Here is a 25,101-nt window from a genome sequence, read left to right as displayed (position 1 = left end):
ACATTTTCTGTTTCACCAATTATAGGAGCCCTTTTACACAGTCCGATAGAGCAGACAATGAATGAATGAATGTTCAGAAGATCGTACATCACTTGCAGTAAAAATCACCGCTGTATGAGGATGAAGGATCATTAGTACGATTGTTCATTCCCATAAAAGTTCCTTGTCTGTTGGAAGCACATCCCTATGAACACAGGGCAAAGTGCTGCCAATGAACACCTGACAAAGATGAAAGGAAGAACCTTTATAAAAGCCAATTTATTGGGTATGGGCGTTAGTTCCCGACAATTGCCTAGATCCACTGCCCATGTAAAAGGCCTTAACAGGGTTGTCTGGGGTCAGATCTGAACGCGGACATATCCCCTTCTTCACCCAGGCAGCCCCTCTGAGATGAGCACCGAGCAGGGCAAGGGCTTTTTTGTTTACAAACTTACACTGTCAGGCGGAGGCCGTCCATTAGTATCCTTTAAGGGATAAAAAATTAAAATAAATATGGTTTATACTGACTGTCCTATCATTTTATTATGAAAATTATGAATCCTATACCGAGCCTAAATTACATCATCCAGAGCTGCATTCACTATTCTGCTGGGTTAATCCACATTCCAAACAGCTTAAAGGGTTTGTCTCACTTCAGCAAATAGCATTTATCATCAGGGTGGATAAAAATCAATGATTTAAAAAAAAAGAAAAAAAAAAGAATTATTTTTTTTAATATAAAATGCTTTTTGAAGAAAATATATTACCATCCAAAGGTTATTTAATCATGAAATAAAGATTAGTTGTTTTAATCATGTAGAATTAGGCTACTTTCACACTAGCGTTCGGAGCGGATCCGTCTGATGTCTGCACAGACGGATCCGCTCATATAATGCAGACTTGGGATCTGTTCAGAACGGATCCGTCTAGACTTTACATTGAAAGTCAATGGGGGACGGATCCATTTGAAGATTGAGCCATATTGTGTCATCTTCAAACGGATCCGTCCCCATTGACTTACATTGTAAGTCTGGACGGATCCGCTTGCCTCTGCACGGCCAGGCGGACACCCGAACGCTGCAAGCAGCATTCAGGTGTTCGCTTGCTGAGCGGAACGGAGGCTGAACGCTGCCAGACTGATGCATTCTGAGCGGATCCGCGTCCACTCAGAATGCATTAGGGCTGGACGGATGCGTTCGGGGCCGCTTGTGAGCTCCGTTTGAAGGGTGTGAAAGTAGCCTAAGGCTGTACGTGGACTCCCATATTGTTGAATGGATTAGGCAGTGGTTGAGGGACAGACAACAGAGGGTTGTAGTCAATGGAGTATATTCAGACCAAGGTCTTGTTACCAGTGGGGTACCTCAGGGATCTGTTCTGCAAGCACGGCCCACGCTGTTGGATTGCAGGGTGGTCGCAACCATGGAAACGAGCAATGTATAATGTGATAGAAAACTGAATGAAGCCAGCAAAGGAGACAATATGGACAATCACAATACATTAATAAGTGCCTGGTATTAACTTTCTCTACATAATAAATGGCATTTTCTGAAGTGAGACGACCGCTTTAACTGAGCGCTAATAGTTCGTTTTCTTTCCAATATCAGATAACCGCACAGTGCCTGTTCCCAGGATAGACACCAAGTAGGGTTACTTTCACATCAACGTTTTGATATTCCAGTTTTGAGACCCAGCAGAGGACCTCATAACCGGGCCAAAACGGTTCAGTTTAGGGCCGATGTATTGTGCATGGGGTATGCGCCGTTCAGGATGTCTTCCGTTCCGGCAGAATTCTGTTTCGTGACTGGACACAACTGCTGCAAGCTGTGGTTTTGTGTCCTGTCATCGAAACTGAACAAACAGGATCCATCACTAAAAACAATGTAAGTCAATGGTGATGGATCAGTTTTTTTCCCGGATCCTAAAAAAAAAAAAAAAAAAAAAAAAAAAAAACATTGACTTAGGCCGAATGCACACGGCCGAGTTCCGTGGCATGCCAGGCTGGATTCCTGTTGAGAGCAGGAGTGTACGGCGTCATTGGTTGCTATGACGCCGTGCGCTTCATGTCGCCGCTGCACTACAGTAATACACTATAGGAGTGTATTACTGCAGTGGCATGAAGCGCACGGCGTCATAGCAACCAATGACGCCGTACGCTCCTGCTCTCAACAGGAATCCAGCCCGGCATACCACGGACCGCTCTCGGCCGTGTGCATTCGGCCTTACACTGTTTTTAAGTGATGGATCCGGTTTGTTCCATTTCGATTTATCCTAATGGAACCGATGTATCCTGACGTGTTAAATCAAACGGAACCATTTTGAGCACCAAAACCAAACCAAAAGCACAGATGTGAAAGTAGTCTAAGTAAGGAATAATATCAGCTCTGCAGAATCGCGAGTACAGCTCTGGAGCACAACATGGGCTTTTTACTTGGGATCAGTCTAAAAAGTAAAGCCGGCGCATGCGCATTAATTACTGTGATGCCATACAAGGAATGGGCATCGAAGTGCGCATGCGTCGGCCGACGGACTGACTGCGCAGGCGCGGTATCTCGACGGAATAACAAGTTAGTAGAAAGGATGAGCGGGCAGGGGGAAGCGAAGAAAAGGCTGAGCAAGCAGGGCACCTAAGAGTAACGCCGCCCCTGGGCACTTGCGAGCCCTCATTTGCATAAGTTATAAAGATCGTTTTTGATGGTTCTACAAGTCCAGGATTGATGCCAGAGGTAACGTTTTTATTAAATGTAAGCATGCTAGGGAGCTGTGGGAAGGGTTAAAGTGAAATGCTGATGACAGACTCCCTTTAATAAAAGAGAAGTTATAAATTTATGATCGCTGGGGGTCTGACTGCTGGAACACCCACCATCCATGAGAACAGCGGCTCCGTGTGTGAATCGGGTCATTTATATTCTGCTCTTGGGTTTTTACGCCCCAGGTGCATTATCTTGCACTTATCAACATTAAATTTTAGTTGCCAGATTTTTGACCATTCCTCTAGTTTTCCTAAATCCTTTTCCATTTGGTGTATCCCTCCAGGAACATCAACCCTGTTACAAATCTTTGTGTCATCAGCAAAAAGACACACCTTACCATCGAGGCCTTCTGCAATTTCGCTGATAAAGATATTAAACAATATGGGTCCCAGAACAGATCCCTGAGGTACCCCACTGGTAACAAGACCTTGGTCTGAATATACTCCATTGACTACAACCCTCTGTTGCCTGTCCCTCAGCCACTGCCTAATCCATTCAACAATATGGGAGTCCAAGCCAAAAGACTGCAATTTATTGATAAGCCTTCTATGTGGGACAGTATCAAAAGCCTTACTAAGGTCTAGATAAGCGATGTCTACTGCACCTCCGCCATCTATTATTTTAGTCACCCAATCAAAAAAATCAATAAGATTAGTTTGACATGATCTCCCCGAAGTAAACCCATGCTGTGTTTCATCTTTCAATCCATGGGATTTTAGATGGTCCACAATCCTCTCCTTAAAGGGGTTGTCCGAGTTATGAAATATATATATATATATATATATATGCACTGAAAATCTGATGAGTAGCAATATATAACTAAGCTAAGCAAGTTTCAGGCAAAAAAATAAATAAAAATATTTCCTAATTTCCCTGGTTCTCTTCTGGCCCTTGTTTACATGCAAAAAACAATCTGTGCCCCTCCCCCTGCACTGCTAAGGGAGTGGATACAAGAGCTGCCCTGAGTGCTGGGAGAATCAACAGCAACTTGTGTGTATAGAACTACAAGTCCCAGCTGTATAATGACACTGCTGATACACACAGGATCTTCCCCCTACCTTCTTGTGCAATGCTCTCTCTAGTCTGTCAGCTCCAGTGCCCAGCATTGTCTCCTCACTGCCTGCAGCTACCCAGTCTGTGCAGCTGAAGGGGTTAAGAATCCTAGGAGCACAGTGTTTTACAGGCTTGTAAACTAACTTTATCAGAGCAGGGAGAGAAGCTGACATCACAGGTCATGTGACCCTCAGTCAAATGTAATAAACCAGGCACTGCAGATAAAGTGAGTTAATTGTAAAGTTGTTATATTTGCCTAGTTAGGAACATAGAAAGAATAAAAAAAAAAAAAATTCGGACAACCCCTTTAAGTATGGTTTCCATTAATTTCCCCACTATTGATGTCAGGCTTACTGGGCTATAGTTGCCCGATTCCTCCCCACTACCTTTCTTGTGAATGGGCACAACATTTGCCAATTTCCAATCTTCTAGGACGACTCCTGTTGCCAGTGATTGGTTAAATAAATCTGTTAATGGTTTTGCTAGTTCACCGCTGAGCTCTTTTAATAGCTTTGGGTGTATCCCATCAGGCCCCTGTGACTTATTTGTATTAATTTTAGACAGCTGACTTAGAACCTCTTCCTCTGTAAAAGACACATGCGTCAAAAGATTCATTAGTCTTCCTTCCTAACTGAGGTCCTTTTCCTTCATTTTCCTTTGTAAAAACTGAACAGAAGTATTCATTGAGGCAGTCAGCTAGTTTTTTATCTACTTCCATATACCTTCCTTCTTTTATTTTTAATTTGCTAATTCCTTGTTTTAGTTTCCTTTTTTCATTTATGTATCTGAAGAATGTCTTATCGCCTTTTTTCACTGACTGAGCTAATTTCTCTTCTGCCTGTGCTTTAGAAGCTCTTATAACTTGTTTGGCCTCTCTCTGCCTAGTCTTATAAATTTCCCTGTCACCCTCATTTTTTTTTTTTTTTTTTATAATTACTAAATGCTATCTTTTTGTTTTTTATGATTTTGGCCACTTCTGCTGAGTACCACAGCGGTCTCTTCCTTTTTTTGCTTTTACCGACAAGCCTAATGCAATTATCTGTTGCCTTCAATAGGGCCACTTTTAAGTAGTCCCATTTCTCCTGGACTAGGGTTGTTGCGGGTATCGAAATTTCGATACCCAATCGATACTTTTGTCCCGGTATCGATACGATACCGGGATTTCCGTTTTTTCGATACTGGGCTGCGCTTCTGCGCAGTCTAGTATCTCTGAACATGAGCGCGCTGCTATCGGCGCGCTCATGTTCTCTCTCAGCAGCACGGGGAGAAGGAAGCTGTCCTCCCTCCCCCTGTGCTGCTGCCGCTGCCGGCAATGAGAAGAGAGGGGCGGAGGAGGGGCGGCAATGAGAAGAGAGGGGCGGAGGAGGGGCGGCAATGAGAAGAGAGGGGGTGGAGGAGGGGCGGCAATGAGAAGAGAGGGGCGGAGGAGGGGCGGGCGCACTGCGCCACCAATGATAGGATTACTATCGGAGCGATGGGAGGAGACATCAGCTTCACTAGTGGGCGTTCCTTTTCCCTGCGCTGCGATTGGACAGCGCTACAGCCAGGGAGAAGGAACGCCCACTAGTGAAGCTGATGTCTCCTCCCATCGCTCCGATAGTAATCAGCAGCATGTGGAGCAGGAGAGGAGACAGTAATGGGGCACTGCGGGCGAACGGAGCGGCGCCCAGGACTAAATGGTGAGTGCTGAGACATCGCTGGGCGCCGCTCTGTGTGGCCTAATAGTGAAAGTCTGGACTCATATACAGTAGTCAGTCTTTAACACATACAGGAGGCGGGTGCCGGCAGCAGAATCGCATTGCCGGCACCCTGCCCCTGACAGGGAGCTGCTGATCTGCTAGTACCCGCCTCCTGTATAAAGGGGTAAAATCATTGGTGGTGCAGTGTGCCCCCCCCCCTCAATCCCCCCATCCCATTAAAATCATTGGTGGCACAGTGCGCCGGCCCCTCTCAACCCTCCAGTATTACAATCATTGGTGGCAGTGGCCACAGGGACCTCTCCACTCCCCCTCATTGGTGGTGCAGTGGCAGCTTCTGATCGGAGCCCCAGCTGTGTAAGCCTGGGGCTCCGATCGGTTACCATGGCAGCCAGGACGCTACAGAAGCCCTGGTTGCCATGGTAACATCCCTGATGCTGTGTGCACAAAGCACAGAGCAGCAGGGACAGTGTGGAGTCCTATTCACCCTGATAGAGATCTATCAGGGTGAATAGGAAAAGGGATGAAAGATCCCAGGTTCTAGCCCCTAAGGGGGGAAATAGTTATTAAATAAAAAGTGAAAAAAAAACCCCACTAAAATATGAAGTATAAATCACCCCCCTTTTCCCAATTTCACATATAAAATATATAAATAAACATATTACATCGCCACGTCAGAAAAGTCCAAACTATTAAAATCTAAAAAAAAAATCTAGGTGCGCGATTCGCCATTTTTAAAAATGAGGAATGCACGTGGGTTTTTTTGTTTATTTTTTTCGCGTGGTATCGAATGGTATCGAGTATCGCAATACTTTTTCATGGTATCGAAACCGAATCAAAAATTTGGTATCGCAACAACTCTATCCTGGACTACATTGAAACTGTTCCAATCTGATAGGGACTCGTATACCACTCATCAAATTTTAGAAAAGTCAGTTTTTCTAAAATCTAAAAAAACTTAGATTTTTGTGTGGTGTGACTCAGTCACTGTACTTATAGTAAACCACACTGACTGGTGATCACTAGATCCCAAGCTTTCCCCTACAGTATGTGAACACTGCCCCCATTCAATTGGCTTTCTCCATCAGTCCCATAGAAGTGAATAGAGCTGTGGTCACACACACGCACCAACGCTCCCCTGACACACTGAACTCAGGCACACCCATTTTCACAATCAGTGGGGGTCCCCAATAGTCAGATCCCCAGTGATCACACACTCATCACCTATCATGTGGAATAGTGATAAATGTAATTACAAAACCCCTTTAACAGTGCATGTGAGGCCTGTACACAAGTTTGTGGTTGGAACTGCCACAGCATTTTACAGCAGTAGCAAAGTGGACCAGATTTAAACAAATTTTATACAAACAAGTAAAATAAGAAAAAAAGCCCTAATTTACATATAAAAAAAGAACCCTCTGTTTTCACTGGAACGCTAAAACCGATTTTTTGCCATCCAGGGACAGTTTTAACAAGGAGGATCAACCCCGCCAAGCAGTATGTCTGGACTAATAGGGTTGATATTACTTTCAGGTCCTCAGGGATTGTTTCTCTAATCAACATTTTTTCTTTTTTTCTTCAATGAAGCTGGTCCAGCAAGAAGCCGATATAGCTGCAGTGCCAGCGTTGTGCGGCTATACATGTAGTGTTGTGTGGCCCCCTGGATCCAATACAAGGCAGAGCTAAATGTTCCAGAGCAGGGGCTGCTATTATTTAGTGTCTCTAGACTCTGGGTAAGGGCTCGGGCTCACGGCTGCAAGTGTTTTGTGGTCCACAAACACGGATCCAGCCTGAGTGCCACCATTTTTTTATTTTTTATTATTAATTATTTGCAAAACGGACAATAGGACATGCTGTATATTTTTTGAGGGGCCGCAAAACGGACATTGCGGTTTCTACAGCGACATTTCACTTTGAATACCGCAGACCCGCTCACGGTTTAGTCGAACTTAACAGGGCTTCCAGGGAGGTCTGTCAGTACACTGTGCCAAGAAAGTACATATCCTTTCTTGCTGCAGTCACAGCTCTAAACCACAAAAATGTCAGCGTCGCCTCCAACTGAAAACAGGAAGCAGACACCACAAAACTGCTGCTGGAATTTTGGCACAGGATCCATGTTGAACTTTCGGCAACACCATGTGAACATGCCCTTAGGCCTCTTTCACACAAATAATACGGATTGGCTCAGGATGCGTTCAGTGAAACTCGCACCATTTTGCAAGCAAATTCAGTCAATTTTGCGTGCGATCGCGTTCAGCGGGTGTAATACTTTTTGATCCGTTTTTCACACGTGTGGAAAAAAAACTGAAGGTTTACAAACATCTAGCAACCATCAGCGATAAACACATTGCATCCGGACTGCGTCCAAGTTACAGTACATCCGGATGAAATGCGTTTTTCACTGAAGTGCTATTCACTCCTATGGGGCCAGGGCTGCGTAAAAAACGCAGAGTATAGAACATGCTGCGATTCTCACGCAACGCAGAACTGATGTGTGAAAAACAACTCATGTACACAGATCCATTGAAATGAATGGTTCAGGATTCAGTGCGGATTGCACCCGCGCAGATAAAGCTGAACGCAATCGCAGACAAGAAAACGGACCACACTTGCTTGCAAAATGGTGAGTTTGACTCAACGCATCCCAAGCCAATCGATATCGTTCGTGTGAAAGAGGCCTTAGGGTCCCGAATTCAGTTCTGATTAATTTGAAAAAGACTGTTAACGGGAGCTCTGTCTTTCTGATCCAGACGCTGCACAACAATAGACTTACAGTAAAAAGCTCTGGCAGCAATCTTATGCGGTGATTTGGAGCCAATTATGTAAGGCTAAGGGAAGCAGATGATTTGGAGCTTAATATTAGAAAAGAAAAAAAAAAAAAAACAGACTGAGGCTGCACAGATTTCCAGTCTACACTTTAAAGGGCATCTGTCAGCAGTTTTGTACCTATGACAATGCCTGACCTGTTACATGTGCGCTTGGCAGCTGAAGACATCGGTGTTGGTCCCATGTTCACATGTGCCCGCATTGCTGAGAAAAATGATGTTTTAATATATGCAAATGAGCCTCTAAGAGCAACGGGGGCGTTGCCATTACACCTAGAGGCTCTGCTCTCTCAGCAACTGCCTCACCCTCTGTACTTTAGGAGAAGTCAGGACCAGGTGGGATCAAGTTTACACTGCTTTGCCCTGTCAAAATGCAGAGGGCGTGGCAGTTGCAAAGAGAGCAGAGCCTCTAGGTGTAATGACAACGCCCCCGTTGCTCCTAAAGGTCCATTTGCATATATTAACCACCTCAGCCCCCAGTGCTTAAACACCCTGAAAGACCAGGCCACTTTTTACACTTCTGACCTACACTACTTTCACCGTTTATTGCTCGGTCATGCAACTTACCACCCAAATGAATTTTACCTCCTTTTCTTCTCACTAATAGAGCTTTCATTTGGTGGTATTTCATTGCTGCTGACATTTTTACTTTTTTTGTTATTAATCGAAATTTAACGATTTTTTTGCAAAAAAATGACATTTTTCACTTTCAGTTGTAAAATTTCGCAAAAAAAAACGACATCCATATAGAAATTTTGCTCTAAATTTATAGTTCTACATGTCTTTGATAAAAAAAAAATGTTTGGGTAAAAAAAAAATGGTTTGGGTAAAAGTTATAGCGTTTACAAACTATGGTACAAAAATGTGAATTTCCGCTTTTTGAAGCAGCTCTGACTTTCTGAGCACCTGTCATGTTTCCTGAGGTTCTACAATGCCCAGACAGTACAAACACCCCACAAATGACCCCATTTCTGAAAGTAGACACCCTAAGGTATTCGCTGATGGGCATAGTGAGTTCATAGAACTTTTTATTTTTTGTCACAAGTTAGCGGAAAATGATGATTTTTTTTTTTTTTTTTTCTTACAAAGTCTCATATTCCACTAACTTGTGACAAAAAATAAAAACTTCCATGAACTCACTATGCCCATCAGCGAATACCTTGGGGTCTCTTCTTTCCAAAATGGGGTCACTTGTGGGGTAGTTATACTGCCCTGGCATTCTAGGGGCCCAAATGTGTGGTAAGGAGTTTGAAATCAAATTCTGTAAAAAATGACCTGTGAAATCCGAAAGGTGCTCTTTGGAATATGGGCCCCTTTGCCCACCTAGGCTGCAAAAAAGTGTCACACATCTGGTATCTCCGTACTCAGGAGAAGGTGGGGAATGTGTTTTGGGGTGTCATTTTATATATACCCATGCTGGGTGAGAGAAATATCTTGGCAAAAGACAACTTTTCCCATTTTTTTATACAAAGTTGTCATTTGACCAAGATATTTATCTCACCCAGCATGGGTATATGTAAAAAGACACCCCAAAACACATTCCTCAACTTCTCCTGAGTACGGGGATACCAGATGTGTGACACTTTTTTGCAGCCTAGGTGGGCAAAGGGGCCCATATTCCAAAGAGCACCTTTCGGATTTCACAGGTCATTTTTTACTGAATTTGATTTCAAACTCCTTACCACACATTTGGGCCCCTAGAATACCAGGGCAGTATAACTACCCCACAAGTGACCCCATTTTGGAAAGAAGACACCCCAAGGTATTCCGTGAGGGGCATGGCGAGTTCCTAGAATTTTTTATTTTTTGTCACAAGTTAGTGGAAAATGATGATTTTTTTTTTTTTTTTTCATACAAAGTCTCATATTCCACAAACTTGTGACAAAAAATAAAAACTTCCATGAACTCACTATGCCCATCAGCGAATACCTTGGGGTCTCTTCTTTCCAAAATGGGGTCACTTGTGGGGTAGTTATACTGCCCTGGCATTCTAGGGGCCCAAATGTGTGGTAAGTAGGTAAATGACCTGTGAAATCCGAAAGGTGCTCTTTGGAATGTGGGCCCCTTTGCCCACCTAGGCTGCAAAAAAGTGTCACACATCTGGTATCTCTGTATTCAGGAGAAGTTGAGGAATGTGTTTTGGGGTGTCTTTTTACATATACCCATGCTGGGTGAGATAAATATCTTGGTCAAATGCCAACTTTGTATAAAAAAAATGGGAAAAGTTGTCTTTTGCCAAGATATTTCTCTCACCCAGCAAGGGTATATGTAAAATGACACCCCAAAACACATTCCCCAACTTCTCCCGATTACGGCGATACCAGATGTGTGACACTTTTTTGCAGCCGAGGAGGGCAAAGGGGCCCATATTCAAAAGAGCACCTTTCGGATTTCACAGGTCATTTTTTACAGAATTTGATTTCAAACTCCTTACCACACATTTGGGCCCCTAGAATGCCAGGGCAGTATAACTACCCCACAAGTGACCCCATTTTGGAAAGAAGAGACCCCAAGGTATTCGCTGATGGGCATAGTGAGTTCATGGAAGTTTTTATTTTTTGTCACAAGTTAGTGGAATATGAGACTTTGTATGAAAAAAAAAAAAAAATAAGCATTTTCCACTAACTTGTGACAAAAAATAAAAAATTCTAGGAACTCGCCATGCCCCTCACGGAACACCTTGGGGTGTCTTCTTTCCAAAATGGGGTCACTTGTGGGGTAGTTATACTGCCCTGGCATTTTCCAGGGGCCCTAATGTGTGGTAAGTAGGTAAATGACCTGTGAAATCCTAAAGGTGCTCTTTGGAATATGGGCCCCTTTGCCCACCTAGGCTGCAAAAAAGTGTCACACATGTGGTATCGCCGTATTCAGGAGAAGTTGGGGAATGTGTTTTGGGGTGTCATTTTACATATACCCATGCTGGGTGAGAGAAATATCTTGGCAAAAGACAACTTTTCCCATTTTTTTTATACAAAGTTGGCATTTGACCAAGATATTTCTCTCACCCAGCATGGGTATATGTAAAATGACACCCCAAAACACATTCCCCAACTTCTCCTAAGTACGGCGATACCAGATGTGTGACACTTTTTTGCAGCCTAGATGCGCAAAGGTGCCCAAATTCCTTTTAGGAGGGCATTTTTAGACATTTGGATACCAGACTTCTTCTCACGCTTTGGGGCCCCTAGAATGCCAGGGCAGTATAAATACCCCAAATGTGACCCCATTTTGGAAAGAAGACACCCCAAGGTATTCAATGAGGGGCATGGCGAGTTCATAGAAATTTTTTTTTTTTGGCACAAGTTAGCGGAAATTGATATTTTTAATTTTTTTCTCACAAAGTCTCCCGTTCCGCTAACTTGGGACAAAAATTTCAATCTTTCATGGACTCAATATGCCCCTCACGGAATACCTGGGGGTGTCTTCTTTCCGAAATGGGGTCACATGTGGGGTATTTATACTGCCCTGGCATTCTAGGGGCCCTAAAGCGTGAGAAGAAGTCTGGAATATAAATGTCTAAAAAATTTTACGCATTTGGATTCCGTGAGGGGTATGGGGAGTTCATGCGAGATTTTATTTTTTGACACAAGTTAGTGGAATATGAGACTTTGTAAGAAAAAAAAAAAAAAAATTCCGCTAACTTGGGCCAAAAAAATATCTGAATGGAGCCTTACAGGGGGGTGATCAATGACAGGGGGGTGATCAATGACAGGGGGGTGATCAATGACAGGGGGGTGATCAGGGAGTCTATATGGGGTGATAACTACAGTCATTGATCACGCCCGTGTAAGGCTTCATTCAGACGTCCGGATGCGTTTTGCGGATCCGATCCATCTATCAGTGCATCCGTAAAAATCATGCGGACATCTGAATGGAGCTTTACAGGGGGGTAATCAATGACAGGGGGGTAATCAATGACAGGGGGGTAATCAGGGAGTCTATATGGGGTGATCACCACAGTCATTGATCATGCCCCTGTAAGGCTTCATTCAGACGTCCGGATGCGTTTTGCGGATCCGATCCATCTATCAGTGCATCCGTAAAAATCATGCGGACATCTGAATGGAGCTTTACAGGGGGGTAATCAATGACAGGGGGGTGATAACCACAGTCATTGATCATGCCCCTGTAAGGCTTCATTCAGACGACCGGATGCGTTTTGCGGATCCGACCCATGTATCAGTGCATCCGTAAAAAGCATGCGGACATCTGAATGGAGCTTTACAGGGGGGTGATCAGGGAGTCTATATGGGGTGATCACCACAGTCATTGATCATGCCCCTGTAAGGCTTCATTCAGACGTCCGGATGCGTTTTGCGGATCCGATCCATCTATCAGTGCATCCGTAAAAATCATGCGGACATCTGAATGGAGCTTTACAGGGGGGTAATCAATGACAGGGGGGTGATCAGGGAGTCTATATGGGGTGATCACCACAGTCATTGATCACGCCCCTGTAAGGCTTCATTCAGACGTCCGGATGCGTTTTGCGGATCCGATCCATCTATCAGTGCATCCGTAAAAATCATGCGGACATCTGAATGGAGCTTTACAGGGGGGTAATCAATGACAGGGGGGTAATCAATGACAGGGGGGTAATCAGGGAGTCTATATGGGGTGATCACCACAGTCATTGATCATGCCCCTGTAAGGCTTCATTCAGACGTCCGGATGCGTTTTGCGGATCCGATCCATGTATCAGTGCATCCGTAAAAAGCATGCGGACATCTGAATGGAGCTTTACAGGGGGGTGATCAGGGAGTCTATATGGGGTGATCACCACAGTCATTGATCATGCCCCTGTAAGGCTTCATTCAGACGTCCGGATGCGTTTTGCGGATCCGATCCATCTATCAGTGGATCCGTAAAAATCATGCGGACGTCTGAATGGAGCTTTACAGGGGGGTAATCAATGACAGGGGGGTAATCAGGGAGTCTATATGGGGTGATCACCACAGTCATTGATCATGCCCCTGTAAGGCTTCATTCAGACGTCCGGATGCGTTTTGCGGATCCGATCCATCTATCAGTGCATCCGTAAAAATCATGCGGACATTACAGGGGGGTAATCAATGACAGGGGGGTGATCAGGGAGTCTATATGGGGTGATCACCACAGTCATTGATCATGCCCCTGTAAGGCTTCATTCAGACGTCCGGATGCGTTTTGCGGATCCGATCCATCTATCAGTGGATCCGTAAAAATCATGCGGACGTCTGAATGGAGCTTTACAGGGGGGTAATCAATGACAGGGGGGTGATCAGGGAGTCTATATGGGGTGATAACCACAGTCATTGATTACCCCCCTGTAAAGCTCCATTCAGACGTCCGGATGCGTTTTGCGGATCCGATCCATCTATCAGTGGATCCGTAAAAATCATGCGGACATTACAGGGGGGTAATCAATGACAGGGGGGTAATCAGGGAGTCTATATGGGGTGATCAGGGGTGATTAGGGGTGATCAGGGGCTAATAAGGGGTTAATAAGTGAAGGGGGGGGGGGGGTGTAGTGTAGTGTAGTGGTGCTTGGTGCTACTTTACTGAGCTACCTGTGTCCTCTGGTGGTCGATCCAAACAAAGGGGACCACCAGAGGACCAGGTAGCAGGTATATTAGACGCTGTTATCAAAACAGCGTCTAATATACCTGTTAGGGGTTAAAAAAAACACATCTCCAGCCTGCCAGCGAACGATCGCCGCTGGCAGGCTGGAGATCAACTCTCTTACCTTCCGTTCCTGTGAGCGCGCGCGCCTGTGTGCGCGCGTTCACAGGAAGTCTCGCGTCTCGCGAGATGACGCGTATATGCGTGACTGTGCGCAGCGCTGCCACCTCCGGAACGCGATCCTGCGTTAGGCGGTCCGGAGGTGGTTAAAACATCATTTTTCTCAGCAATGAGGGCACCAACACATGGGACCAACACAGACGCCTTCAGCTGCCAAGTGCACATGTAACAGGTCAGTGTCATAGGGACAAATCTGCTGACAGATGCCTTTTAAATCTAGCCAGCATCCTCTAGGAGTTGGATATTGTAATAAATCTGAGCATTTACAATGTGTAAAAGTGGAAATATACAGAAATTACTGAGAAATGGTGGACCCATCTCTAAAAAAAAAAAAAGCGAGAAGCTGGAGATGATCTGTGCAGATCAGGCCAACTATAATGCAGCACTTTGCTGGTCTTAAAAATCAGTTCCCATAACATCTTTATGCACAATAGTCGTCTCTTACCTTTGTGTCGCCGCTTAGACAGGTCCTCGAAATTCCTTCTGTACCACTGACTGGGCCCACAGTGGAAGGAGGAAATACACACTTCACAACCCCACTGTCAAAATGCAGGGAAGGGCTCCACATCAGGTGTCCATTCAGTTCATCACCATTATAAGCAGAGCGTGATTTTAAGGATTCGAGGAAAGTGCCATTGGGCAGGCAGTTAGTGCTTGCATGTGCTACCTTCTGACTGCTTTCATCAGAGTCTAATTTGGGAAAAGACAGGGATTTGATATTGCTGACCGTGGTCATGGGGGCAAGTGACACTTTGGAAGACGGGGGCAGTTCACAGTTTTCCAACTGTGGTAAAGTGATAAAGCCATTGGGCTTGCGGAGATGCTTAAAGTCTAAAGCTTCCTGTTTCAGGGTGGACAGCATGTCCTCATCCTTCAGTGGTGACTGGGAGATCTGGACTGTGTCTGCGCTGTTCGAGTCTGGGCTCACAGCAGGCCTCACATGAATGTCGAGAATGTTCTTCAACTCTTCTTTCTCATCGATGGTCTTCAGTTCCAAATTGTCAAAGGGGTCCTCCTCACACTCAAAGTCAGCAGGGTTAAAATCTGCCTTACTGTGAGGGGGGCTCAAGACTTTTTGTGGAAAGTCTCTGCTGTCGGCGGGGGTCGGGGTCAGGATGCGGTTGTGCTGGAAGCTTGCAAGGATAGGGTTGAAGGGGGGAGGGCATCCTATACCTGCATCACCTTCACTCTCCGCCTGAGCATCAGAAATAGCTTGGGAACGAGCCACTTCTGCCTTTCTCTCAGCTTCCTTCTGTGCAGCTTTGATCTGTTTTACTTCTTCTGCCCATCGAACAGTTTTTCTCTCCAGGGAAAAGTCGTACTGTCAAAAATAATAAAGAAAAAAGGCTTTTAGAGTGGCCCCAGAGGAACGTGCGTTTTCATGGCTGGCAAATTGATTTCATTGGGTATGGTGCTTACTTTCCCTGGCAGCGTCATACAAGCTAGTAGTGTCATATTTAGGCTGCATTCACACGTCCGCAAGTGTTTTGTGGTCCGCAAAACACGGAACGCACATGGCCAGTACTCTCATACATAATGCCAGGACAGGTGAAAACTCCTCTTTAAAGGGGGTTATCTGGGGATAGGTCATCAATATCAGATCGGGGGATCCAACTCCGGGAACTCCTGTTGATCAGCTGTTTGAAGAGGCGGCAGCTGATTGGTGGGGGTACCAGGATTTTACACAGTGAATAGAACCAGAGCCCCCTACCTGGACATCACTGATGAGCTGGCTGATGTCCGGGACACAGAAACCAACAGGCAAGCCAACTTTATCCGGCACTCGGAATTTGTCACCAATCTTAAACGGCACGTCCTCTAGGTAACTAAGGGGCCCTAAAATAAAGATAGATTGCACAGAGAGTAGCAGTCATTAGTCATAAAAGTGGCTTTCAAACTTCATTTAGCTAAAGGTTCTGCAACCTTTATTGTATATTTTATTGTTTAGGGCCAACTCCATACGTGCGTGTTCGGTCCAGGAAACATGTTCTACGTGATTGACGCATTTCCCAGACCGAACACTGTTCCTCTAATGATTTATGATGCTGTGATTTCCTCCTCACCAAAGGTCTCCTGTACTGTATTCACAGCATTATAGGAGTACGGTAGACATGTGGTCGGTCAGGAACGCGCAACATCATAAATCCTTATTATGCCTTGAGTTCACATCAGAAGAACAGTGGCCTAGGTTTACTAATATGTCTGCAGTAAAAATCAGTATAAAAAGTGGCACATGTGGAGTTTACACTTCATTCTGGGTAAAAGGGATTGGCAGCTTTAACCCCTCACCCTCATATCTCTGTGGCAGCGAGAGACATGGGCCTGGCCTTGTTTGAAAGTTGACAAACTAAGCTGTAAAACAGTCACAGCATTATGTCCTCTACTTTGGCCTATATAGCCGTTAGAAATCAGGCTGGATCTCGAAGCAGCTTAAAGTGAAAACAGCCCCAGATATGAAGAGTTAAAGAGGACCTTTCACCTATTCTTACTCTATGAACTAAGTATACAGCCATGTGGAGCGGCGCCCGGGGATCTCACTGCACTTACTATTATCCCCAGGCGCCGCTCCGTTCTCCTGCTATGCCCTCCGGTATCTCCGTTCCCTAAGTTATGGTAGGCAGAGTCTGCCCTAGCGCTGGCCAATCGCATTGCAGAGCTCACAGCCTGGGAGAAAATAACCTCACAGGCTGTGAGCTCTGCGCTGCGATTGGCCAGCGCTAGGGCAGACTCCGCCTACCATAACTTAGGGACTGGTATCTCCGCCTACTATAACTTAGGGAACGGAGATACCGGAGGGCATAGCGGCAGAACGGAGCGGCGCCTGGGGATAATAGTAAGTGCAGTGAGATCCCCGGGCGCCGCTCCACATGGCTGTATACTTAGTTCATAGGGTAAGAATAGGTGAAAGGTCCTCTTTAAAGACCCTTTCAGACAAGCGAGTTACACACTCCGGACTCGCAGTGCGAGTATGCAGTAGCTCCTATCCTGACGGGGTCGCATAGCATCATAAATCAATATAATTCTATGTAAATTTAGTTTTGGAATGTATCAGATGACACTGACATAATGCTGTCAGTGTTATCCAGTACATTCCAGAACTGTAAGGGTTACACAGCATCATAAAATCATTATAATGCTATGAGTTAGCGCCGGGAGGTCAGGACGGGAGCTGCCACATACTCACGCTGCGAGTCCAATGTGTGGAACTCGTTCGTCTGAAAGGGGCTTAAAGCAGCCCTCCCCCCTTCGGCAGGCTGTGATCTCAGACAGGCTGGAGGAGGGGAGCCGACAGGTTGCTGGGATGGGAGAAAACATTTTTTTTTTAAATATATAAATTTGGCAACATCATAATCATGCCCTATGGAATAAAGCTATCATATTATTTATACCACACAGTGAATGCCATAAAATTAATCCCAGAAAATAATGTTAACATCATTGTTTACCTTTATTCCTAAAAAAACAAAAAATAAAAATGTATAAATACTACTACTACTACTACTACTACTACTACTACTAATAATAATAATAATAATAATAATAATAAATGTAATAAAGTAAATGAACCCCAAAATTATTTAAAAAAAAATTCACTATGAAACCGGAGAGCCTTTAAGGGGGGGGGGGATCTAGTTTACATGGAGTTTAAAAAAACAAATATAAAAAAAATAAGCGACTCGGTTTTGTTACGTTCCTAAAAGTTGCATATGGCTCATTAATATAAAAATAAATGTAAAAAATCTCAGAAGTTTGGGGGCGACTAGCTAACCATCTAATGTGTGTGATTGGTCAACGTTTATTTGATGAAGGGACATAAGTTACCGCCAGATGTGCCGGCAGTCGGCTTACTCCACTGAAAAACACATTTAGGCTCGTGTCAAAAGCAGTTAGTAGTTAGTAAACTGCAAGGCCCTGAACCTGGAGAGAAGGGACAGAGAGGGCCTTCTGCAAACACTAGAGGAGATGTAGACATCGGCTGGGCAGACTGCTCATCGCCTATTATTCTTACCGTGTAAATCCGAAGCCGACTTCCTAGAAGCCATTTAGAGTCTGTAAGAACAGAAAGACAGGAGTGAGAGCAGAGCAACGAACCCTTCACATGATCGCCACATGACACGCAAACCATGAATATTCAGATGTCATCAGTCCTCATCCTCAAAAACAAGTGGCCAAATTCACAGAAAATGCCAACAGAATAATAGTGAAGTAGCACAGAATGCACAGACCAGGCCTACGGGGGGCATACTATTTTAGAAATTCATGTAGGATTGGGACACAGACTCTTCCACTACAAAATACAGCAAAACACCAAATGCAGGCTGAGGGCTGAGTCACGCTTGCACATGAGAATACAAATGTACTTTATTATTATTATTATATTTTTTTTACAATTTGTTAAATTTTTGATCCATATTGTGTGCAGAGACCTACCACTAATTAAAGCCTTTAGATGTCGTGATCAAGTGAGGAGATCACTGCATCTGAAGTGTCAAAAACACGGAAGCTCGCACTTAGGGCTGTTTCACACGAGCGAGTCCATTGAGGGAATCGCGCTCCGTGTGTGCGCGTGATCCTCCGCTCTGGACTTGCAGGAGCGCACGGTATTATCACTATGTGCCTCTGCTTGACCTTATTTCTACAGAATCATACTGACAGCTTTAGGTCACTATGATTCTGTGGAAAAAAGGCCATGCAGAGACACATAGCATTATAAATCATGATAATGCCGTGCGCTCCTGCAAGTCCAGAGCAGAGGATCACACGCACACACGGAGCGCGATTCCCGCAATGGACTCGCTCGTGTGAAACAGGCCTTAGGCTTCTTGCACACGAACGTTGTGCATCCATTCCGTGCACTGGGGACCGCAATTTGGGGTCCCCAATGTACAGGCAACGTCTGTGCGGCGGCCTGGACGAATCCAGACCCCATTCAACTTGAATGGGTACGTGATCCGTCCACATGTCGAAAAAATAGACAAAGTTAGACAAACAATAGACAAACAAGTTCTATTTTTTTGCGGTGCGGAGGCACGGACAGAAATACCACGGAAGCACTCCGTAGAGCTTCCGTGGGGGTCCGATCCGGGCTTCCGTTCCGCATCTCCGTGATTGCGGACCCATTCAAGTGATGCGGAGTGCAAGAGGCCTTACGGGAATCCTACCGCCATCCCTTGCAGCCGATGGGAATGCCGGCAATTGGTTTGAATGCCCTGGGTCTCGCTGAAGAGACCCAGAGTATTCAAACCAGATTGCAGGCCAACATAAGAATAGAGCAATAGACAGTAAATAAAGTCATTTTGAACAATAGACGGTAAATAGTCATTTTAAACATTAAACATTTAAAAATCGGTTTTTTTAGGCTCATACATGAGCTTCAAAATCATAAAGAATAAAAAAAACTTAAAACAAAAAATAAACAAAATATAAGTCACCCCCCCTTTCCGTATAAGAAAAAAAAATAATAATAATAACAACAAAAAATATAAACATTGTGGGCATAACGGAAAAAAGGTTCAAAATGGGCAATTTGCCCTTTTTTCATTGCTTCTCTTACCCCAAAAATTGTAATAAAATTTGATTAAAAAGTCACACACTCCAAAATGGTAAAAAAAAAAAAAAAAGAGAAGAGCCCCCACACAGTAGATAACACTATAAAAAAAAGTTATGGGGGTCAGAATATGGTGATGTAAAAAAATATTTCAAAAAATTCTAAGTTTCATTTATTTTTACACTATTTAGACAAAAAAAAAACATATAGGGTATTGTTGTAATCGTACTGACCCAGAGAATGAAGGTTATGGGTCAGTTTTGCCCCAAACTAAACGCCATGGGAACAAAACCTGTAAAACGGTAGAGGAATTGTGTTTTTTTCCCCAATTCCACCCCATTTGGAATTTTTTTTACATTGTATGCCATAATTAATGGTGGCATCAGAAAGTACAACTTGTCCCGCAAAAATAAGTCCTCATACAGCTCTGTGAACGGAAATATAAAAAAAATTATGGCTCAAGGAAGATAGGGAAGAAAAATGAAAATGCAAAAACGAAAAACGGTAGTGAAGTGGTTAATGAAAAGAAAAAATAAATAAAGACCAAATTCAGGGCATGTTCACATCAGCGCTATTATTCTTGTTCTACCTCAGGTGAAAACCAACGCACATGTACACTGCAGATACATCCACACTCGTGGGGTTGGGGAGTTTTTGTGCAGATTTTCTGTTTATGTTAAGAACCCCATTGAAGTCTATGGGGAAAACCACTCTACATAAGGAGCGGAATAACGCAAACAATCGGCATGCTGCGGATTTGAAAATCAGAACAAATCAATTTCCACAAGGAAGAAAAAAAGCAAACTGTACACGAGATTCGTCTAATCTCATTTACTTTGCTGGTGCTGTATTACACTGTATTTTTCCGGCATGAAAACCCGTGTGGGAAAACCACTTGTAATCCGCATAGTGTGCAGGTACCCTAAGGGCTCATTCACCCGGCCGTTGTTAGGGCGTGCCCGTATTGCCCACATGAATGGGTCCGCAATCCGGAAGGGAGGCACGGAACCCCACAGCATGGTCCCATGCAGTTTCTCTCTATGCCTCCGTATCTAAATTTTTTATTTTTTTATATTTTTTTTTGAGGTGCGGACGGATCATGGACTCATTCAAGTTCAATGGGTCTGGATCCGTTGCGGCAGCTGCATGGATGGTGCCCTGCATTGCAGCCCCCAATGTACAGAACGGCCAAACAACGGCCGTGTGAATGAGCCCTAAAGCGGAGCATAGACATTAGATTAATGTTGGCTGATCCCACAGATTTTGGCAGGTCTGCCCTACCATCTATCTCGGGCAGTTACACTTCCCCAGTGAGAACACATGCTACACTTGGCAGAAACAAACATTCATGTGTACCGGGGGTGGGGAGCGTCTGAAGGAATGGCTGTTGGTCACACGAGCCTTCGGCCAACTGCTATATCACGTGTATGGCCGGGGGGTAAGATCAGCATACAGCCTGCAAATGGCAAGAGGGAGGAACCAGGCGGAGATTTCTACAGCTTGGGTGTAAAGAGAACCCTCCAGAAGTATAGGGGTCGTCCTACACGATCCTTTTCAGGAATTATCTGCAGTCTATATCGGTGGTCTCCAGCTTGTGGCTCCCAGAACGTCATACACAGTCTGTGCCTGCAAAAAGGGAAGCTGTGGCGACTCTGAATTTTAAAGAAGGACTTTTACGTCTCTTTTGGTAACTACCTGCATTCCCCATGTAATAACAATTCTGGAGCATCTATTCTTATGTCTCTATGTTGTGCCTTTCCTTTATTATTCCTGCTAGAAGTTATGAATGAATTGCTAGCAGTCTGCAGTAATGGTACAGAGGGGAGGTCCTGCACAGTATGGCACCAGCAGCACTGCCTGGACAGTCAGACAAGCCCACTACAGGTAACACCCAGCAGTACTTTTACTGCAGACTGATGACAGGAATGGCACAGCACAGAGTTAGGGTCCATTCACATGTCCGTAAGCGTTTTGCGGATCCGCAAAATACGGACACCTGCAATGTGCGATCTGCAATTTGCGGACCGAACATCACAGACACTATAATAGAAAATGCATTTCTGGTCCGCAATTGCAGACAAGAATAGGACATGTTCTATTTTTTTCATGAACGTAATTGCAGATCCCGAAAAAAATGGATTCCGAAAAAACAGATGCGGATCCCGAAAATGCGGATTTGTACCCGTTCCACCCCTATTGAAAGTGAATGGGTCCGCAAATTGCGGAACGAATGCGGACCCAAATTACGGACGCGTGACTGGACCCTTATGAGAACAGATGCTCCAGAACTGTTATTACTTTGGGAATGCAAGTAGTTACTAAAACAGACTTGTCAGGAGAGGGGAGAGGACCTCTTTATTACAAGGAGCAAATGTGTAGTTAGCTCCTTATTGAAGAAGTAGTGTTTGCTAAGGGTGAAGCTACAATGTAAGGCAACCTGTTAATGCAGGTGATCGAGGAACTAAAACCAGGCAAATCAGTGCCGTCTCCTACAGCAACCAAGGAATAAGACCTCATTCACACATCAGTGTTCGGTCAGTGATTTACATCAGTGATTGTGAGCCAAAACCAGGAGCGGCTCTAAACACAGAACAGATGCAGATCTTTCCCTTATACCTCATGTCTGTGGAGGCTCCAATCCACCTATGGAAATCACTGACGTGTGAATGGGGCTAAGGCTCCATTCACACGTCCGTGGTGTGTTGCGGACCCGCAAATTGCAGACGCGCAACACACCCGCTCGGCACCCCTATAGAAATGCCTATTCTTGTCCGCAAGCTGCGGACAATAGGACATGTTCTATCTTTTGCGGAGCTGCAGACCTGAAGATCGGGGCCGCGCTCCGCAAAGGCAGATGCTGACAGCACACTGTGTGCTGTCCGCATCCATTCCGTCCCCATAGAAAATGAATGGGTCCACACCCGTTCCCCCAAAATTGCGGAACGAATGCGGACCCATTTGCGGACGTGTGAATGGAGCCTTAACTGGTAGCTATGGTCAAGACAAAACGCCGTCAGACTCTGGTAATCTATGTGGAAAGGCCGGTTTAAACGAAAGTATGATTCCGAAAGATGCCAAGTCATGAACCAAATCAGAAGACTCGGAGATGCTTCACCACTCACATGACTCATTATTAGAGATGGCCTTGCGGATTAGCCGGCGGTCGTTTCGCGGCGAACTTTGATCTTTCACGATTTGCCGAACATACGGCGATGTTCGCATGCGCCATATTCTTTTGCATTGCGCCGAACTTTGACCCATGACACATCCATCAGATGGGATCGGACAGCCAATTGAGCTGTTTCGGCACATGGACATACCCCCAACCCTATAAATAAACCCGGAAGCCATTTTACATTCAGTCTTCTGCCCGTGTAGGGAGAGGTTGCTGTGTGGAGCAGGGACAGACTGTTAGGGACACCAAACGTTAGCTAATAGGGCCGCAAAAGTCCTTTTAAAGACTGGTATGGGTGTGCTATCAATAGATGTGATATACTGAGGGGTGTGATATACCAATAATATACTTTCTAACATAGAAATTATATTATAGTGCATTTGTATTGAGCAGCAGTTGTGTGCGGTTCTGCTGCCACACAGAGTGCCAAACGCTATTGGAATAACTAATTTCTACTGGTGTGATATCCCTGTGCCCCCCCCAAAAAAACTGGATGAGGCAGGGGTGCAATATACCTGCTTCCACAAAATGCTGATTAAGGGGATTGGTCACTTCGGATATGAGATCATTCTTGCAGCAAACCCATCGACAGCGGCCCTCCGGATCCAGCCTCAGGGAACGCCTAGACCAGGGATCAGCAACCTTCGGCACTCCAGCTGTTGTGAAACTACGACTCCCAGCATGCTCTTTCCACTTGTGTGGGAGTTTAGAGAGCAGCCAAGCAAGTGTGCATGATGGGAGATGTAGTTTCACAACACCTGGAGTGCCGGAGGTTGCTGACCCCTGGCCTAGACCGTCAGGTGTCCAACTACATTTGGTTAACGGCCGATGTGGACGCTCTGAGAAGCGAGGAACCCCTGGACTACTGGGTGTCCAGGCTTGACCTGTGGCCAGAGCTGGCACAATTTGCCATGGAACTCTTGGCTTGCCCCTCGTCGAGTGTCCTGTCCGAAAGGATGTTCAGCGCAGAACTGGGGATCATGACCGATAAGCGCACTCGCCTAGCTCACGACAGTGTGGACTACCTCACATTTTTAAAAATGAATAAGGCATGGATCTCAGAGGAATTCAACACCTGTGACGACCACGTGTAATTGAATTTTCTAATGCCAGCCCACACATATCCGCCACCACGCAGAACAAAGAATGGTCCTTGTCTTATGTCTATACAGCGCCATAAAAGGCCTTTTCTGTCAGATGAATGCCTACTTTTTGGGGCCTGTACTCCACTGGCCTACAGTAAAATGGTTATCGACTGACCGTCTAATGTACCTCCAGCCACATAATCACTTGTTCTTTTCTGTCAAGTGAAGGCCTAATTTTTGGGGCCTGTACTCCCGTGGGTTAAAATAATATTTTTCTAGGCTCCAGCAGGGAACATTTTTTTAGAGTTTCCCTTTAAGACGCATAAAAATGGCCCCTGATTAAAATACATATTTGTTAGTGGGAATTTTTGCCATTGATCCCCCTCTGGTATATCACTGTCCATGTTGTGGGAGTATTTGTGCACTTCTAGTAAGTATTTGGTGGCTGCAAATATGACCTGAAGGTTTTTCAGGTTGGCCTGCATTAAAGTGAATGGATTGCGAACGCATGTTCGCAAAACTTCCTGGCCAATGTTCATCCATCACTACTCATTATCTAAACACTGGAGACTTTCGCTGGGTCACGAAAAACGTCTTTCTGAACTTTGGATCTGACATTTATAGGAAATCTCATGTTAAACAGTAACAGCACTGGGAAATGAGCTCATAATTCAGAATACATGTTGTGATCTTTAGGCAGAGTTCAGATGTGAAAATACTTTACAGATCTGATTCCAGCTTTCAGTTTTCACAGCTCCTTTGGAAAATGAAAGCTGGAATCTGTTTGGTTGCTATGGGCAACTAAGCCAGTTCTACTTCACACCAGTTTGATAAATCTCCCCCAGTGTGTGCGCGCTTCTGTCCAGCAGGTCACCCCTCCTTTTCCCAGACTAATCAGGACCATGTAACCTGATCTCCCAATGATCTGATAGTCTGTCTCATCTCTCAAGATGGATTTGAATTGAGGGTGAGAGATCAGTTCAGCGGACAGAGGAAGAGAAAAGGTAGAAAAATAGGCATTTTTTTTCTAATAAGATATACTATCATATGGACAGAGCTACAAGGAGGCCGCCTACTTAAACAGCTGATCAGCAGGGTCCCCAGAGTCGAACCTCTGCCAATCTCAATAGATGACATTCTGAGGACAGGCCATCAATATGAAAATCCTTATAAACACTGGAATATTTGTGTATTGCAGTGTATTATAC

General features: G+C 44.8%; 1 protein-coding gene across 3 annotated transcripts in view; it reads right to left on the bottom strand.

Moving 5' to 3' along the window:
- UBAP1 (ubiquitin associated protein 1) overlaps positions 1-25,101 on the bottom strand; it is a 51,715-nt gene that overhangs the window by 14,266 nt on the left and 12,348 nt on the right. For all 3 annotated transcript variants that reach the window (XM_040421178.1, XM_040421181.1, XM_040421179.1), the window contains exons 2-4: positions 18,095-18,135; positions 15,797-15,921; positions 14,531-15,406 (exon numbers count right to left, since the gene is read on the bottom strand). In XM_040421178.1, the coding sequence (XP_040277112.1) occupies positions 14,531-15,406; positions 15,797-15,921; positions 18,095-18,128 (1,035 nt within the window). In that variant the 5' untranslated portion in view covers positions 18,129-18,135. The remainder of the gene's footprint in view (positions 1-14,530; positions 15,407-15,796; positions 15,922-18,094; positions 18,136-25,101) is intronic.

This window comes from Bufo bufo, chromosome 2, assembly GCF_905171765.1.
Source record: "Bufo bufo chromosome 2, aBufBuf1.1, whole genome shotgun sequence".
NCBI lineage: Eukaryota > Metazoa > Chordata > Amphibia > Anura > Bufonidae > Bufo > Bufo bufo.
The sequence above is the reverse complement of the archived record's forward strand: the minus strand, read 5'-3'. Positions and strand labels throughout refer to the sequence as shown.